Below are 18452 nucleotides of genomic sequence, written 5' to 3'. Positions count from 1 at the left end.
GGCACTGGCCTTCGTGAGGTGATGGAACCGCTGCCCCGGCTCCCCGCGCTTCTCCCCTTCATCTCCCCTCTGTACTCACGTGTGCAGTAGGAGACCACTGCGAATGAAACATGGCAAAACCTGGTTTAGTGCTGTTTTTAAACAAGTGTAAGACCTCTATCTGTCTGTCTCTTCACAGGCTGGTATTTCTGGGGGTTTTAGTTTATAGCAACATTGTACAAGGCTTCACTGTGGTGTGTGTACCTTCCACACCCAGGATGAATGGACTGGTGCCATTGGTAAGAAACTTGCTGCTGCTGACAAATGGTCTTGATGTAATTACCAGCAAAAAAAAAAAAAAAAAAAGGCAGTAGAGAGCCTGTCTTACTGCACATCATTCAGAGCACTTCTCTGTCAATTGGTGAGGGCAGAGCTGTGCTCAGTTCAGTGTCCCTGTAGGAAGCCAGGTATGTCCACGGTTACACTCACAGGTCAGCAGGTGTGTGACTGCCTGGGATGTGTGGATTTACCCACATGAAAAGCACCAGCAGATCTTTAATGACTGCAAAGCAGTTTGGGTTCTGGTTTTAATGCCTTATCTGAAAGATGTAAAATGTATGAGGAAGGGTGATTTGTTTTATTCCCCATTGATGTTAAAGGCTATGGAAAGCATGAAGAAGGACATTTAAACCTTGTCACATCCGTGTAGCTAATCTAAGGGCTGTGGCTGCTTCAGACACCAGAGCGCCTCATTACCAACTCTACTTAGTGAAGTGACATCTCCTCTAAAGCAGACTGCAGCACTTCGTGGTGATTCCAGTCTCAGGGCTGAGATTTAACCCGCCTTGTGCCTAGTGCAGTGACACTGTCTACCTTCATCTTACTTCCAGATGTCTTGCAGAACCTCTGAATGCTCTGTGACCAGAGGTGGACAGAAAACGGAGAAGTCAGTATGGTTAGCTTCCATTTTCTCTGCTTCTTTCCATACTCTTTGTACTGTCGTCATAACTGCCATGCCTCCCTTTTGCAAAAGGACTCAGGATGTTTGCATTTTCTTTGTCCTTACCAAATTTGACCTTACCATCTTTTTGTAATACAAGCCCTGGCAAATCATAAGGGCATTCTGCATGGACAGTAAAGACTAATACTTCTTGGATGGTGCTAAAAGCAGATGTGCTGTATCTCTGTGAAGGTCTTACAAAGAGCATCCAGCTCAGCATGACCTCTTTCTCCAACATCCCCTTATTCTTTGGCGTCTTTAGAGGACCCGGATCAATCTGTGCTGTCCAGTCTCCAGTACCGTCAGCAGCTCCAGCTGACGTGGTGAGTTACATGAACATCTCCTAGGCCTTAGGTTTAGGTCCTCTGTCCCCTCTGACATAGGTCAGAGGACAGAATAAGGGAAATTAAAGCAAAAGGGTCAGAGAGTGAAGGTGCTGGGGATTTTGACCAGAGTTCACTGTACTCTTTCAGTTTTGTGCTCTTTGCAGGCCTGGTGCCGGCTGAAGTCTTGGAGGAACAGGAGTATGGTTAGAAGTTTCCCGTAACATAATCCTCCAGTGCATCAAGAATGAATTGTACCTAATGGCCGGTGGTGGTCATGGATTTGTGCATTCATATCCTTCCCGTAGCAGAGAGAAGCACCCTATATGTTAGAGGGAAAGCAGTGTACAGCACTGCCCACTAAACTGCGTCATCTCATGGAAGTCAGTGTCAGCATGGAAGCAGACAGTGAACAAATCTGAGCTTCTGTGTGTGAGAGGGAGTTTTCAGATGAGGGCAACTGTACCCTCAGAAGTTCTCCCCTCTCACTGTGTTTGCCTTGTGGACAGCGAGTGACACTGGTTGGCAATCATGGCTGCAGTTGGTGTGGATGAGAGCTGCTGTAGACATACTTCTGTCCAGAGTGGACAGAGGGCACATACACATGTTTTGCCCGTTCCAAAGACTGGACCCAGGCCTTCACAACGCAGCTTTCTCTCCTAGGAGTGGAAGAATAGTATACTGGATTCATCAACATCTAGCAGAAGTTCCGTGTTCTTGGCATCAGGAATGAAAAAAAGCCATGTTGACAGTCTTTGGTTTCCTTCAAGTCAGTGTACAGGCAAGCAACTGGTATTCTGCTCTGCCTGCAACCTCTAACATTCTCTGTGTTTGCCTGAGACCTACTTTTGAACACAGGTCAGTGGGTTTCCTGTGTTAGTGCAGAGAATACCTTGCTCAGTCCCTATTTGCAGCTGGAGTGCTGGTCTTCGAAATGAGCATGGTTCTGCATAGCAATTCCAGCATGGCTTGTCTACGGGAACAAACAGAACAACAAAAATGTGATAATCAGACATCTAATTAGGGAAATGCATTTACTATTGTCTTGGGAGAGCTGCTACTCGAACAGCAAGCAGTGAACACAACAGAGCAAACACAGGTATGGCTCATGAAAAGCATACCACAGTTCTAGTCTTTTAAAGAGCCCTGCTAGGGGAAACTGAGAGCTCACTCAAGATCTGAACCCAGTTTGTATGGTGGACATGGTGGCTTTCCTGCCATGAAATTTTGTGGATAAATCTCACTATGTAGGTGTGGCGGCATCTATCTTACTTCATGGAGAATAACCAGAATCAGGGATCACTGCCTATGGTGGTCAGCAGAGTGTGGGGACCAGTGAGAGTCCCTCTGAAGGAGATGTAGGAACCTCTTGAGTGCAGCAGTGAATATGCTGCAGACAGGCTTAGCTGATCGGACCTAGGAGTCTCTGGGGTTAGTCAGAGCGCACAGAGTTGCCTCTAGTACTCAGAGAGGCTGCCCTGTGTTCCCAGTCCTCTTTGCAGTGTCTTGTGAAATGAGGCTGCTCGATGTGCTCAGCATGTGACTTAAGTGAGCAGAAGGGAAAGAAAAAAACTGCAGTATTTTTCTCCTGTGCACAGTACATCTTTTGCATGACTGCAGGGTGGTGTCTATATATTTTACAGACACTACAGGTGTATGCCTCCAGCCCAGGCGATTGTACACTTATTTTAGCCTCCAGGAACTTGTCACACAATCAGGAAAGAACACAAGATTATGACATTATTTCCACCTCTACCTTGTCACCCATCCTCCCAATTCTTCCTCAGTCACCTCAAAAGAGGAGGTTTCTCTGGCAGCCATGTGCAGAGAATTCATCTTGGGTATATCTAGTGTTTTTAGATCAAGGATAAAGGTACGGTTAGCTCCTTGTGGAAGACAGAAACAGAAGGGTGTCTGGCCCTTCAGTTTCACATCTAAAGTGCTGTAGCTGAAAACAGAGGAAACCATCTAGTCAAGAAGGAACAGGTCAGTGACTGTTCCTGTCTTGTTTTTAGGGGACCATTTCCATCTGGTTACCATTTCAGCATGTCACTGTAAGGCCAGCTGCATGGGGTGTTTCTTTGTCATTGCCCTCTCCTCAGACAGCAGGGCAGCTGGAACGTGCTGCCTAGGTGACCCTAAGGCCATTTTTCTGCCTGTATCAATTCACCATCCAGAGGTGGAGACCTGGTGGCTCACCCCAGCCTATGACTGCCAGCTCTGTGGCAGTGCATGAGTCTATTTGCAATGGTTCTTCCGTCACTACAAGACACCTCCCCTCCAGTTTACCTGGCGCAGAAGGCTGTGTTTTGGTGAGCAGAATAATCTTTTGTTCAATCTGTTGTGCAGTCCCATTTGTGTGAGGTGCAGTCTACTTGAATGCTTGCTGAAGACCGTGCCAGGTATCAGCCCTCTAAGATACTGTGTCAGGGACTCTGGCTGATTCCCAGCGCTGTGTCTGTGTTTGCAGGCTCATCTGCATGAGGCAGGTGACTTACTCTCCACCAGCTGCCTGCCAGAACCAGCACAGCCCTTCTGTGGGGATCACACCAACATCTTCATCTTTTCAGCTGGTATCACCAGCACCACGGCTACTCTCTGGAAAGGTCCTGCCAATTGCAGCTGAACCATCACTTCTGTTGATCAGGTGAAGATGCTAGAGTGCAAACTTGTACTGCCTTTTCAAATAGGATGAGCCCATTCCTCTGCAAGGTTGTCACTGCTATTTCTCAGCAGCACCGTGAGTACACCTTACTTCAGGTGAAAGACTGGCATCCCAAAGGGATCAAAGAAATGCACAGGACCTGTTTTTGTTGTCTTACTATTTTGTATTCCTCTGTGTTTCTCTCTTCACTCATTAACTGCCATTAAATCCTTCGTTTTTTCCTGTCAGACCTATCTTTCTGTTGTTTTCTTTTGGTCAGACTTCTCTGCAGCTGCAGACACCTGCATTTGGGCAAAAAAATGTGCAGCTGCCATATCTCATACTTGCTAAACCTGGTGAACAAGGTTATAGGTTCTCATGCTGTTGCTATCTGTGCACTGAGCAGTGCCTGCAGCCCACTGTTCTCGTCTGTGGTTATCAGGAGTGACTGGCACTGTCAAATGGCCCTGTGCTCTCAGGTCCCAATCCAGAGCTCACCTTCCCTTCCTCACAGTATGATGACTGCCTGCTTTTAGCCTCTCCCCCTTGTGCTGTGGCAGATTGTGCCTGAGGGCTACCTTGTCCATGCAGCATACCCTCAGGATGACTTGTCCTTTCTAGGCGTGCTAGGGAAATGTAGCAGAAGTTCGTATGTGATGCTACATTTGCACAATGGCTTGATCCTGGAAGCATGGAGCAGTTGTCTGCAAAACAGACCTTGCCATGGCTGTGTGTGGCATGTGTGTGCAAGGAAAGTAATATTGCATCTGTGGTCACGGGAACATCTGAGTGTTGCTAGTGGGTGTACCTGTTTGATGCTTGTCTGGGCAATGTGGAAAGGTACTTAAATGGGATTGCTGGCATCTACTAATGTGTAAACATCACTTGCAGTGGGATTCTCATAATTTTAGACATCTGTGATAGAGACATCCCCATCAGACGTGTTCGCCGTGCCTTACCTTTATATAGTTAATGGACAGAAACAAGGCCACATTTAGGGTGCTCCGTATCTGAGCTATTGTAGACTTCTACTTCAGAATTCTTTTGGCAAACAAGATATCCCTTCTGCTTAATTGAATGTAGTTTATTTTCAAGAGAGTCTTCTCTTTCGTGCAAGAGCTTTATTACACTCGCAGTTGCTCTGGCATTGTGAACTGCCAGTAGCACAGACTGTACTGTGCAGTGAAGGGCCTCTTGTACTGATAAGTATAAGTTTAGGCATAGTACTGCAAAATGGATAAACATGAGAGAAAAAACCAATCACAAAGGATTTTTTAGGCCTCTTGTTCTCGCCAGGTGAGCTTTAGACAGCCAAAAGGAGCAAAGCTAAATTGACTGACTGGAATGTAGCCGTTGTTAGAAAGTTCTGGAAGGCCATTTAGGGCAGAGATAGTAGAAAGCTGGTGCATGATGTGAGTAAGCTTCGCTGCAGTCAGTACTTAAAATTACAGCTGTTGTTGCTGCCAGCAAGTCAGACAGTTACTGGTTGAAGACAATACTCCTTAAGCATGCACTTAAAAATATCTACTTCATGTCTTTTACTGAATTAGGGCTTTAGTTAACCTTATTTTGCTCTAATAGTTCTGTTTGTGTGTGTGAGAAAAGCCCAGATACCCAGGACGGGAAGAGCCCAATAACCCGAGTTTAGAAGAGTCTGTATTCTCCCCATCTATAAATTTGTGATGGCCAGAATAATTCAAAATCTTATTGTTATTGGTCCCTGAATCTCAGCCACTGAGAACTGGAGGAAAAGTGGTTTTGGAAAAAAGTGGTCTGGTAATATATCCTTGACTATAGGATTCATACCCTCTTACAGTACACCAGAGGCAGTTCCCTCGGCTGACTTTTTAAGTGGTGCAGTTGGACTTTTCCTCACCTCTGTGAAGGTTATTTCCTTTTTCCTTTTTCGTTGAGAAAGTGGGTCAAAAGGCTTAGAAAGGGGGAGTTTAATGCTGTTACTTTCATTACTATTTGTTCCTTACAAACCTGGATTTGTTAACATCTCAAGCTTAAAGTCAAGATCATCTCTTTCTGAAGTTATTGATAAAGGCAGACAGGTACGCAGGTCATTTGACAGTAAATGTGATTGCTGTTAGTACTAAGTAGCAATTTCCTAGGGGAACATGTTTAGATTTTAGGTTTTCTGGTATTATAAGAATATTGTGCTCATTATTTACTATGTTTATATTAATTTTATTGATAACTATTGCAGTAGTAACATGGAGCCCTGTTTGCACGTGTGATCCCAGCATGTAAGAAATCATATTAATGCAGGACAAGAGGATGAAGTCACTTCCAGAAAATGTACAGGGAGATCTACCAAGAAACAATTGTAGTCAACACAGTAGCCAAAGCCTCAAGATGCCAGCTTTCATCAGCTATTTTTCTAGGTGCATATGCTTTATTTGGCCAGGTAGAGGCTGCCCTTTTCCTCACAGAATTTCCATCTGCTTTGAAGATATAACTCGTGCTGATACATGGTGGGGTCCTTTTGCACTGTGTTGTTACTTGTACAGCCAAAATACTTGCCAAAGATGTGTGCTTTTCTGCCTTGGTTGTAAGCCAGACTTTTGAGTGCAAAAGTTTTGTGAAAAGGAATTTGTTAACATCTTTTCAGCCTCAAGCACAAATGGAACCCACGTAGGTTGATGAAAAATCTTGATCGGCAATCACAGTGTGCTTGTAACTGTCTTACTGCCCAGCATCTATCAAACAAAATCTGATTTCAGGCAAATTTGACAATGGGCAGAGGTATTAAAAGTAGGCAAGATTGTATAAACTTTGTAAGAGGTGATTAAAGAGAGGAGAGAGTGGAGTGTGAGCATTTGAAAGTTTGTCTGTAGCTGTTAATCCTTTCAGCTGGTAGGACAAAAGCAGCTTGGTTGTTGCTCTGTGTTCTGAAGAGGAAAGTGGCAAAGGTAGTGCTATTTGTTTAGCCAGTCAAATGGAAAATGCAAATCCACAGAGAATCAGATGACATTGGTTCTGGTTTTCACAGAACTACTTGTTCATGTTGGACAGAAGGAGATCTGGGGGTATAATTTACCAGATATTTTAAAATCTGGATTTTCCAACTTGGCTGTGTGTGGCCTTTCCTGGCTTCTGGTCTTTACTTTCTCAAATCCGGTGACCTACAAACTACCTTCATATTTAAGTCAATACTGAAAGATAAAAATTAATGTGCCTTATGCCACGAGTGAAAGTAACTGAATGGCAGAATGTTTTAGGAACTGTGAACAGGGACTGGCTGTGCTCTTTTTCATTGTCTCATCCTTGATGTTCTGCACTTAAAAGAATAAAAATCCGTGCTGCACAGGAACAGATGAGTGACCGTGTTGGATTCAGGATTCTCTCTCAGGCAGTGTCCAGCAGTGGATACTGTAGAAAGCATGGCATGACATTTGCCTAGATCATTTTCCCAGCTCCAACAGCATGTTACTCAGATCTCCTGAACCTGTTGATGTCTGAGTATCTTTTAGCCCCAAGTTGATTTTATTTTATATATTGGGCCAGTGGCTTTCTGGACCTGGTTGAACTTTTAACATGCATTGAAACGGCTGCCTTCATTTACTGTCCCCTAATTCTTTTATTGGAAGAAAGAGTGAAGAGTCTTTCTATATCCACTTGCTTTAGGACACTGCTAATTTTAGCACAGTTGTTTGGCCCTTTTTTTTTTTTTTCCGAGCCTGAAAAGTCCTACCTACTTTCTTATATTGTAGCAGTATCATATGTTAGATTTTCCTTGCTTTTCGAGTTCTTCTGTGCCCTTTTCTGAGATGAGGAACCAGGACTGCATGCTGTATTAAAGATACTCTATTGATTAATATAATGTCATAATGATACATTTTCTTCTGTTATGTATTCCTCTTCTAATTAGTGCTAGCATTTGATTTGCCTTTTTGACCTCTGTTGGGTACTGAACTGTTGATTACATGGCTCTGTAGCCTGACATCTGTATCTAGATATATTACCTCAGGATTGTTTCCAAGTGGTAAAAATAATCTATGAGTACAACATTTGATATAAAAAACTTGGATTTTTTTTTTCAGTGGGTGCCTTATTTCACCTTTATCTCCTTTGAGTTTATTTTTGCCATTTTATTGCTGCTACTCAGTATCATAGACTCCTTTTGCAGCTCTTTGCAATTGACCCTTACTTTTAGTACGCTTAATAGCCTAGTGTTCTCAGCGAGTTTTATCACCTCATTTTATCCCCTCTACAGTGAAAATTGACCATTTACTTTTTATTGAATTTGAACATGTACATAGGAATGATTAATCAGTTATTGAACCACAGTGATGATTAATTTATGCCCTGAAGCAGGGGGCTTGATTAAGACTTTTTTAATGTCTACAACTATAAATGTTATTGCTTATGAAATGGAAGACCTTGTGGTCCCATGAAGGGGCTACAAAGATAGTAAAGGAACTGGCCTTATAATAATGACTTGAATTTAGTGAGACTTTTCATTAACTTATTCAAATTTGAATGCCTTTGAAGAGGTGATACACCAAGCTGGAAAATTACTTTTCAGAACACTAGAACAGGCTGCCCAGAGAGGTTGTGGTGTCTCCTTCTCTGGAGACGTTCAAAACATGCATGGACATGTTCCTGTGTGACCTACTGTAGGTGGTCCTGCTCTGGCAGAGGGGGTTGGACTAGATGATCTTTTGAGGTCCCTTCCAACCCCTAACATTCTGTGATTCTGTGATTCTGTAATTGATCCTTTATATTTCAGGAGAAAATGAAGTTCCATCTGAAGATGCCCTAATACTACAGCTGCACCTTGCAAAAGGGCACGAGAAATTTACTGAAATGCTAAAAAGCCAACAGCAGATCATTGTTGATTTGCAGCAAAAGCTTGCTGAACAGCAGCATATATTGGTTAGCCAGCAACGGGAGATTCTTGAACAGCAAAGAAAAATGTTTGAGCAAATGGATCTGATCAAAGTCCAGTATGGCATGCTTTTTGATACAGTGAAACAAATGTCATTTCAGAGTTTGCAAGAAGATATTCAAAATTATTTTGAAAGTCATCTTCAAGGACTTCAGAACCAGGTCAGAAATCATCTCCAGAAGTCATACTCTGTGCATAAAGTAGAAGTGGATGCAAAAGTGATTAATGTTGGGGAGTCTTTTCTGGACTGTGGCCTTTGTGAAAGTGATGAATTTTGCAATTTCCAAAAGACACCTTCACAATGTGAGAAATGCACGTCGTGTCCTGCTGGTTTTTTCCAAATGGCTGAGTGTTCTGCAAATGCTGATCGGATTTGCCAGGTGAAATATAATTCTGTATCTTTCAGTTACTGCTTATGATATGTCCAGTAGTGTTGGACATACTGGGATAATGTTCTGGAAATAACTACTTGGAGATCTAGAGAGACACAGTTTGAAGCATGTGTTTTAACGAATGAGTCTATAGCATTTCAAAGTCTGCCTGAAGTTTTCTTTGGGTTTTCTCTTTACCATTTACTGCTCTAAATGGGGCACTAGTTTGTGCCTGTTGGGTGTGATGCTTTCCCAAACCTGACAACTGGCAGGACTTTGATCCTTTTCATCAGGGTAGGAAAAGATGTCCTAAAACATATATACTTATGCATGCTAAATTTGTTTGTTTAATTACAGTCCAATCTACAGGAACTTGGAGACATCTCTGAAAAGCAAGGGAAAGCTTTACTAAGCAAAACTAGAGGTCAGATACTTGTTTGTAAGTTTCGAAACAAAAATTGTCATTTAAGACAAATGTAAAAACTAGTTGCAACTTAAACATAACATACAAACATATAAAAATATAGAACACAAAGGCTTTTATTATTAAATACGTTTTATTATAAATTTTTTCAAATTTTGTATTATACAATACGAAACCAGCATGTAAACAAAATAAGATGGTTCCTCGGTCACTTTCTCCTAACATATATGGGAAACTTGGTATTCACAGCAGTGTCTTATTTGCCAAGTGTTGCTGCCAATTCTTAGCATAACATGAGCCTGAACAGCTGGTGACTTAAATCCGAGATACTGAGAAGAGAACTTGAAAGACTCTGTCTGGTTCCCTCTCTGCTAGTCTTAGTTTTCTTTAATGCTAGCATTTAAATGCAAATATAGCCTGTTATTCTTTCCTGTCTGCCTGCTGTAGGGTGAAAGGAGGGCTTGTTGACAGGAAATACTACTTTATCATTTACCTTTCTTGTGTGTTTTTCATTTAGCACCTTCCTCCCAGACTAAATGTCTTCAAGAGCCTTTCCTAGCACTGTCTCGGTTGTTACAATGTCCTTAAGACCAGTGGAGCGATGCATTGCTCCTGGGGATGTTGTCCTGTCTTACGGATCATGTATTGTAACAAGCGTTAGTTGTACAACCAATCCATTTAGCTCATCTGCACACTACCAGCTTTCTGTGGACACCATGCAGTCTTTTTGGATACCTTGTTAAACAGGTGACGAATCCAAAACAAGTTGTCTTGCTCCAACATGCTTATGGGATCAGCCCTCTCTCTGTCCTTACACAGGCCTTTTACTGGCAGATGGGTGTCACAGAGCCTGAAGAAGAGCCTGTTTCAAATTTAAGTTGTTGCCTTAAAGTGTTTCAATATGATTTTTGTGATTTACAGGACAGAGATGAATGCACTGAATCTCCAAGCATTTGTGGTGAGAGGATAAAATGCCTGAATACTCCGGGTAAGTTATATTCTCTGATAATTAAAGAATGAAGATAATTAGATCTTCAGGAGCAGGCCAAAGAAATAGATAAAGACTCAGGCCTGTGTGTTTGTAGGTAATGACATTGCTCAGCTTGCTGGAATCAAAGGTGTTAAAAACCCCTCAGCTCTAAGTTGGTAGCAGTTCTTATGGGCTATTTAGGACATAATATCCACTAGGAGCACTACATGGTCCCTTTTTATCTTATTTTCATGCAGTTTTATATGCTTTCGTTTTAATTTTCACTTATGACCTGACTTTCTTCTTGTTTGTGCGGGTGCAAATGGGGTCAAAATCAAAGATGTTACTCTTAATGGAGAAAAATAGTTGTCATTTTCCTTCTGCTGCGCTAGGGTAGATATTTGATTTGATCTAATGAAGGTTCGTATAAGGCTTTCCTCCATCAATCTTATTCTCCTTTAGCAACAATATTGTCAAATACTGAGGAACAATCAACAGTTTCCATCATTTGTGGGGGCTTTGGGGAATTTTAGACGTTTAAGAACAGATTTGGTTGGAGTTCTGCACTGCAGACTCTGCCTTCATTACTTCTCATGACAGTCAGACACAAAAGAGCAAAATTAATAGACATACTGAGCAAATTATATGCAGGTACTAGGTTTCATTCTACTTGTCTAATTTTTGGTGAGCCAAAAAAAATCTTGAAAGGAACGCTGTGTTCAAACAGAGCATTTCACCAGTTGTGACCTCTGCCTTAAGGCTCCCAGTCAAATAACTGAGGGAGGGCTTCATTAGGTTTTATGTTATTCCTCCTCTAGACTTCTTGTAAAAAGAGGGTGGCGTCTCTGAGGGGCAAGGGCTGTTTTCAGCTGATTATGAGTGATTTTATATTATTCCTGCCCTGCCACTGGTCGAGAAAAGAAGTGGGAGGGAGTTGGTCCTAGGAAAGGGTTAAAAGAAGACGTGAGCTCACTTACATTGTCCTTACTTCCTCTGGGCAGGGACTGTGGTGGGTTGGATGGTACTACTACAAACACCACAGGAAACTGGAAATGACTAGAGGAAGAGAGCATTTAGTGTTGCGCTATGTGGTGGATATTGTAGAGGAGGCACCATCAGTCTTACAAAAGAAGAGACAAGACACTTTTAGACCGCCTTAGTGTTGGGCAGTTAGACGCAAGGCAGCTTAGGGCACAAAATTTGGGAGTCCTTGGAAAGGTGTAAGGCTTTGTCTCTAGTAAGAGACTGGTTTTGCCTGAATCGGTGGTTTTGTGGAAGGAAGCCTGCAAGGTCCCAGCCCTAGGAAAGGAGAGCCACCAACATGGTAGTGGTAGTCATTTGGTGTTGCTCTAGTCTGTGGCTTGGAAGAGGGAAGGCTGTAAGGATTTTATCCAGTGAGTTCTGGTAGGGGGCCTCAGGTGAAGAGTGGGGCAATACAACTGCTCGAGGAAAGAAGTGAGGGCAAAATACTGCCAAGAAACAGATGGATAGCGGTGGTGTGTCAGACCACAGAAAGACAGTAGCAATGTATTTGAAAGGAAAGGACTCTTCCCTTGATTCCTTCTCTCCCAGTTTTAATGGTGGCTTGTAACGATGTGAAAGCAAACTGGATCGTTCTTTGATGATTCTTAACTTATATAAGAAGTTAAATTTACATGCTGTCTATATTCTTGTGGTTTCCTTTTACATACATGTGCTGAAGATAGCACTGAACTTTAACTCTTATAAACTTTTTTGCTATATTCGTAGTTGAGTAAGCAGAACATTGTTGTTATGGTACGGAAAATATAATTGAATTTTCCATTCTATATATAATTTTTCCATGAATATGGGAGGTTGATAAGGCTTTTGTTGAAAGAATCATATTTAAGTCATCGTCTTTTTATTTAGAGTTTATTTAGAACTTAGTTTCTGGAAGTGTGGAATGCTTTTTGGTGCAAATCTAAGAGCAATGCTGACAAATCAGTGGTTTGAGCATACTTGGTCTGTAGTATGTAAATCATCGATTCCCATCACCTGGATCAGGAATCAGTGTCCTGTCAACGTTGTCCCTGTCTGTCATGGAAGAGAGAGCGTTCTTTTTATTTTTTATTAGAGAGGACTGCTACTTTCGGCCTGTCTGTTCATGCTAGCTCATTATCTTATACAAGTGCAATTAACTTGTCAAAAGGGAGGCTGAAACTGAATGCCTGTTTTGGGTAATGTAGGAGAGATAGGCATGTGATCTGACATATGAGTTCCAGATGTTGCATGTGTTTTCTTGAGCTGCACGCAAAGGTTGTTGCATCTGTAGCAACTCATGTTCACTGTACAGTGTGAAGGGAGACACAGCAAATAACAATAAAGAAACATGCAACTAGAAGCCTCTCTTTCTTCACCCTTCCACTTTCCTCTACATCTTGCCTTTTTCCCCTGCTGCTTTTTCTTGCTTTTATCTGGGATGACACTTGTTAGGTTATTTGATGAAAGGCTAGTCATCAAGGAGTAATGATGGTTGGAGGTACCTAATCAGTGAAAGTGGAGTCCATCGTTTCCTTCTTGGACAGTCATGGGAGAGTGGTCAGACTGTTGTCTTTGGTGTGAACCCACCAAACGGAGTCAGCCAAAGGCACTGTCCCCAGAATGCCATGCAAACTAAAGAGGACTTACTGTAGAACTTACTGTGGGATGCAGGGGGAAGAAGACTGGGAACCTAGACAGATGGCCCTGATTTGTAATTAGCCATGTTGGTTTGTGATGATCCAAAATTGACATAGAGGGTTTAAAAAGAGGTGGATTCCCATACGTAAGCTGCTTGAATGTCACCTTTGCATCAGGCAGTTATGAGTAGTAACAGCAGAAAAATACATGCATGGCTTACTCTAACTGCCTTGCAATTGCCTGGCCTCCAGAAACAGCGAGGGCTGGTGAATGTGCTGCAGAGATCCTCAGTTTCACAAAACCAGCTTGAGCCCAGCTGGGCTGCTCACTGTTAAACCAGGTGCAGCAGCGCCCAGAGCAGGAGCCAGGAAGAGGTGGGAGAGGTTGTCAGGCAGTAAAGAGGAGTAGGAAGCAGTCACAGCATGCTGCTGTGCTGGCTTTCTGATCTTTGGCTGTCATTTGCTGCTTGACCTCTGCTGGGCAAAGGGTAGGATGCTGCTCTTGCCACTGTGTCCACAGTATAAAGTGGCCTGTGTGCCGCTTTGAAGTCATCTATTTGAAGTATATGCAGGTGGAACGCCTGCTGCAGATCTAACGAAAGAAAGACTAGACAACGAATTGGTGAGTAGTCACCACATGTATTTGTAAAACTTGATATTTATCAAAATCCTTAGATATACATTGAAATATTTTAAAGATGCAAATAGCATAAAAAGTATTTCTAGGCACTACTGGAAATCTTCTCTGTTACGTGAACCAGCTGTATTTGTGTACTCAATAGCAGTTCATCCAGTGTCTCTCAGTGATGGGGGAGCCAATGATACGAGAAGAACTGGTTAAGAAGTGTCATGTGAACAATTACACCATGGTTAAAACTGGTTTCAAAAGGAAAGTTTGTCTGGATTGTTTTTTTTTTTTTTTCTGTATTGCCTCTAGAATGTTTGTAGTTAGAAAAAAAGTGATCTTCTTTATTTGGCTTTTGTTTCTTGAAAAAAAGCCAGACACTTTCAGGGGGAAGAGTGCTAAGTTTCTCTTGACTTTTTTTCAAATGGAAAAATCTTGCTGTGTTGCAGTGAGCTCTTTTGAGAAAATGATACCTGCTCTCAGAAAGAATGTTCTCACATCATAAATTGCATAGTCCTACATATCATGTTAGTGGAGAATCATTGCTTAAGTGGATGAAACATAAATAGACAGCGAGATATGAGTGTGAATATATGAAGCCTGTATAAATTAACACAGTGCCTAATGTTCTCTGCTACGTAATGTGTCAGAAGTGAACTTTAGCCAATATTCTGACCTCCCTTGTGGGCCAGGTGCGTGTGTACTGCTCTGTCTTGTAGTTTGCAGTATGTGTGGCGTGCTTTTCTGCCTGCATCAGCAGTCTGCATAGCCAGCTCCACCCTGAGGTTAGTAATGGAGAAAAGTGGCTTGTTGGGGTCCATATCAAATGCTTGCAGTCCCAGTCTCAAAGCAGATCCTAGCCCAGATATAGGAACTTCCCAGCTGAGGAATGAAGCAAATATATTGACACAGTATTTAGGTAGTAAAGGATATTTAAGAAGAGCTACAAGAAAGATGATTATTGAGTTTTGATTATGGTGATAAAAAAGCAGAAGTGAGTGCATTGGTGATTAAGCTTTGAGGCACAAACTGCAAGCGGTTACTCTTTAGGGTGCCTCAAATCTTGTGTGTTGATTTAGATCCTGAAGGCTCTGTGCACAAAGGTTTTGGGCAGAGGTCACTCCAGCTGGAGGCACTGGCGGCTGGGGGTGCTCTTGGAAAATTGCCACAGAAAATTACAGGCTGTTTTTAAACCTGCTCTTTGGGTGTGCATTCTTTGATCCACTGAGGTCATGGTGTACCACTTAACAGCACAACATTGTTTTATGTCAGATAAAGTAATTTCAAATGGCACCTCTAGACATTCTCTTTACCTTTTGCAGCAGTGTTTGATGTTAACTTTAGACTGTCACAACTACTGCTGTCCTGTGTCTTAAGGCAGTGGTTTTCCACTTTTTAAATATGTGGACTTCTGCATAATGATTTTAAGCCTGCTGTTTACAATTTTGTTTTTCCTACTTGTCTCTTGCAGGTTCTTTAAAAACCGTACACAGAATGCCCGGGGTCTGTGTCCCTAGGATTGAAAAGCACTGCTTTAGCAATCACAGCTACAGCAATGCTACCCCATAGTGTGGCTGGGCAGACAGTGTGTGTTTCTTCTTGTATAGGGGAGCTCTCTGTTAGTTGAAAATATCTTTGCTGCTCAGTGCACCGGTTGGTCACCATGCCTTTTATGTCAGAGAAGGGAGATGGTGTCTTTCGAAAAGTATCATTGCATCTGATCCCTTACAGGTTTTGGCTAGAATTGCCCCAATGTAGCTCCTTTCCCACTCTAAACCACTGGACTCTGCTTGGACAGTTACACCTAATATTTCCTCTGTTTACTATCAAGGTTCCTATAATAGCACAAAGTGATCTAACATCATAATTGCCTTCTGTTTTCTCCCTTATGATTAGATGTGTTATCAAAGATACTTGATATGTGGAACTGTAGAGTTCTTATTCTTAGTATTTTAAAGGTAGGACAATAAAAAATTGTCTGTTTCCTGTGAACAGGTGGTTTCCGATGCCTTGGAATTGCTGAGAAAGATGCGGCTTTGGGAATGTGTGGAGAGGAGTATTTCTTTAATAAGGAAATGCAGGAATGCCAAGCGTGTTTAAAATGCGAAGATGACATGGTGGCAGTGCCTTGTTCCACTGTCAGCGATACAGTTTGTTCAGCAACCAGTGAAAACGAGCTCTCAGAGTCTTGGGCTGCAAACGTCGTTCTACCCTCTGTAAAGTCTGGCATCTCTCAGGTCTACTCTGGCTTGAACTTGAAGATAAAGGGAAAGCTTCCCTGTGAAATTCTGTCTGTTGAAGATAACAGCCTGGTATTCAGGCAACATGGATTGTTGTGGACTGACCTAAATTTTGCAGTAAAACACAACTGCAGGAATTTTTTGCAACTTTCCTTAAAGCTGAATGGCAGCGAGGAAGGCTATGATCTGAGCGCTGTTCGCATTGAACAGCCGGAAGGAAAGTATTTCCAGAGCACTAGTCTAAGCAGTGCTGTTGAAGTGGAGCCCAGCCAAACTCTTTCTGTGTATTTGAGGAGCCCAAATCAATTCTGCAATCAAAGTAAAGACCTAAATATTTATGATCTTAATACCCCACTCAGTTTGTTTTGGTTGTCCCACGACACGGGTGCTGTGGCACTCAGTGCACAGATGTCAACAGCAATGCATTACCAAACTAACTATCGACCTACCTTTAAAATAATTTCTGTTTCTGACCCTTACATGCTAAGTTTATCTCATGATGGCAGAGCTATAAAGTTCACTGAAACTGGTGTTGTCAAATTCGTGTTCCACCAAGCATTGTATTCCATGGGTCATACGTGTGTCCGGGAGGGCTTCTCCTTAATTTCTTATATCAATAGGAATGGTACCAACAGAGAATTAATGAATGTATTTAAATCTGGGGTAAATTACAGAGACACATCAATATCTGCTTCTGGGGCCACAGAAGTTGGTGCTGGAGATCTGATTAGCTTTGAGATACTTTCTCCTGCACAGTGTAATGTTCGGTATTTTGGAGATAGTTCTGGAGTTAGTATGTTTAGCCTCATCTGGATTCCTTCAGCAGTTTCTAGTGCCCTGTCAGCAACAGTTTCTGTTACAGGTCTGCCTACTGGAGCTGTGAGAAACAAATTACTGGATTTCACCCAGATCTCGTCCAATGAGAAACAGATACAGCTGGTTTCTTCTGGACAGCTTGCTCAGAAGTATTTCATTTTTACTGAAAAGGGAGTTGCCAGCCTTGCATTTGACTTAAAGCTAATCCACTCATGCAATGTGCTGAAAATGACTCTCAATCAGTTGACCATGGATCACATGCAACCCACGGCAATTGCTCAGCAGATTGGAGGTCAGATGCCGGAGGGGAGCATATGGACCAGCGTGTCCCTCCGTGCATCTTTTGAAGTACATAACGGAACACTGATATCGATTTCTCTTGACTGTGTGCGTGGAAGGATCAATCAGATCACTCATGAACATGGAACCAGTATATCTATTTTATGGATTTCATCTTAATTTCTGTCCAGTGAAGTTAGCACAGAATGGGGTTTAAATTGCAATTTGGATTCTACTCTGGTTCCATACATATTTGACACCTTATACTGTGTTGACTTGAGCAGATTGTCCCGCAAAAATGCTGTCCATTTTAGGAATATTTAAATATAATCTTAATTGAATCATCAGTATTTAAAGAGAAGAGAGCTTTCAGCGTTCCAAGATTTTACTTTTGTTAACATCTTCAGGCAGGGGAACCTTGAATTCAGATAAAACTTTCTTATTTTTAATAAAGCAGTCTCTTAAAATTGGTTATTTCTGGACCACAAAAAAATTACAGGCTAGGGTAAATACATAACTTTTAGTAGTCAACTGAAAGCAGCATAGCCAAATAGTGGAAACCTGCTTTCAGTTTCTTCACTGCAAGAGGCTAATAAGAAGACTAAATGCACTTTGAGGCTAATTTGTCTACATCTTATAAAATGTTGTGCTTTCTATAAATGGAGAGAACATGCTTCAAACTAGAGGTGATAATGTGGTAACACTGGAGTATACGTGCTTAATGTTGCAGGAATAGACCTGGGTCAAAAATAGAACATTGTTTTTCCAACAAAAACATTGGAATTAATTACTGTTCTAATTTAATTTGGAAATAATCCACATTTAAATAATTTGGGAAGGCTTTTTCCCATTTTTAGTTCTGCCTTCCTACTTAGTGGAAAGTTGCAGGATAAGAAGGAAGGAAGTCTGTTCTAAAAAATAGGAGTATATAGGAGAAAAGAAATGAGTATTAGAAGAATGTCTCGAAAATGAGACTTCTGGAAATTAGACACATTTTTATTCCATTTCTTGTAAATGACAAAATGTTTTCCTGACCAAAAAGGAATACCATTCAGAAGCGTATTTATTTTGCTGAACAGGTCCTTAATTTAGAAAGGGTTTCTTTTGTTAAATCACTCTGTTAATTCAAAGAAATGGTGTGTTCAGTGACACTGATTTTTGTCTTCTTCCGACTCTTCCATCGAACTGTTCTTTCTTTTTCTAATTGATGTTTGTTTTCTCCCATTTTCTCCTTTCTCTTCCACA

At 41.8% G+C, this 18452-nt stretch overlaps 1 protein-coding gene across 1 annotated transcript; it reads left to right on the top strand.

Annotated features, from left to right (window-relative positions):
* Positions 1 to 8761: 8761 nt before the first annotated feature.
* On the top strand, positions 8762 to 17387 carry LOC147415371 (uncharacterized). Its single transcript, XM_086467471.1, has 3 exons — positions 8762 to 9223; positions 10560 to 10626; positions 15868 to 17387. The coding sequence occupies exons 1-3, from the start codon at positions 8762 to 8764 to the stop codon at positions 17385 to 17387; spliced, it is 2049 nt and encodes a 682-aa protein (XP_086323597.1).
* Positions 17388 to 18452: the final 1065 nt, after the last annotated feature.

The sequence above is a fragment of the Leptosomus discolor genome, chromosome 6 (genome assembly GCF_034619465.1).
Source record: "Leptosomus discolor isolate bLepDis1 chromosome 6, bLepDis1.hap2, whole genome shotgun sequence".
Lineage (NCBI taxonomy): Eukaryota > Metazoa > Chordata > Aves > Leptosomiformes > Leptosomidae > Leptosomus > Leptosomus discolor.
The sequence above is the reverse complement of the archived record's forward strand: the minus strand, read 5'-3'. Positions and strand labels throughout refer to the sequence as shown.

Bases quoted from the DNA above. Each gene is read 5' to 3' on its own strand.
- LOC147415371 (XM_086467471.1), top strand. From the start codon at position 8,762: ATGCTAAAAAGCCAACAGCAGATCATTGTTGATTTGCAGCAAAAGCTT. The intron at 9,224-10,559 runs GTGAAATATAAT...TGTGATTTACAG, and splicing joins ATGCTGATCGGATTTGCCAG to GACAGAGATGAATGCACTGA. The intron at 10,627-15,867 runs GTAAGTTATATT...TCCTGTGAACAG, and splicing joins AAAATGCCTGAATACTCCGG to GTGGTTTCCGATGCCTTGGA.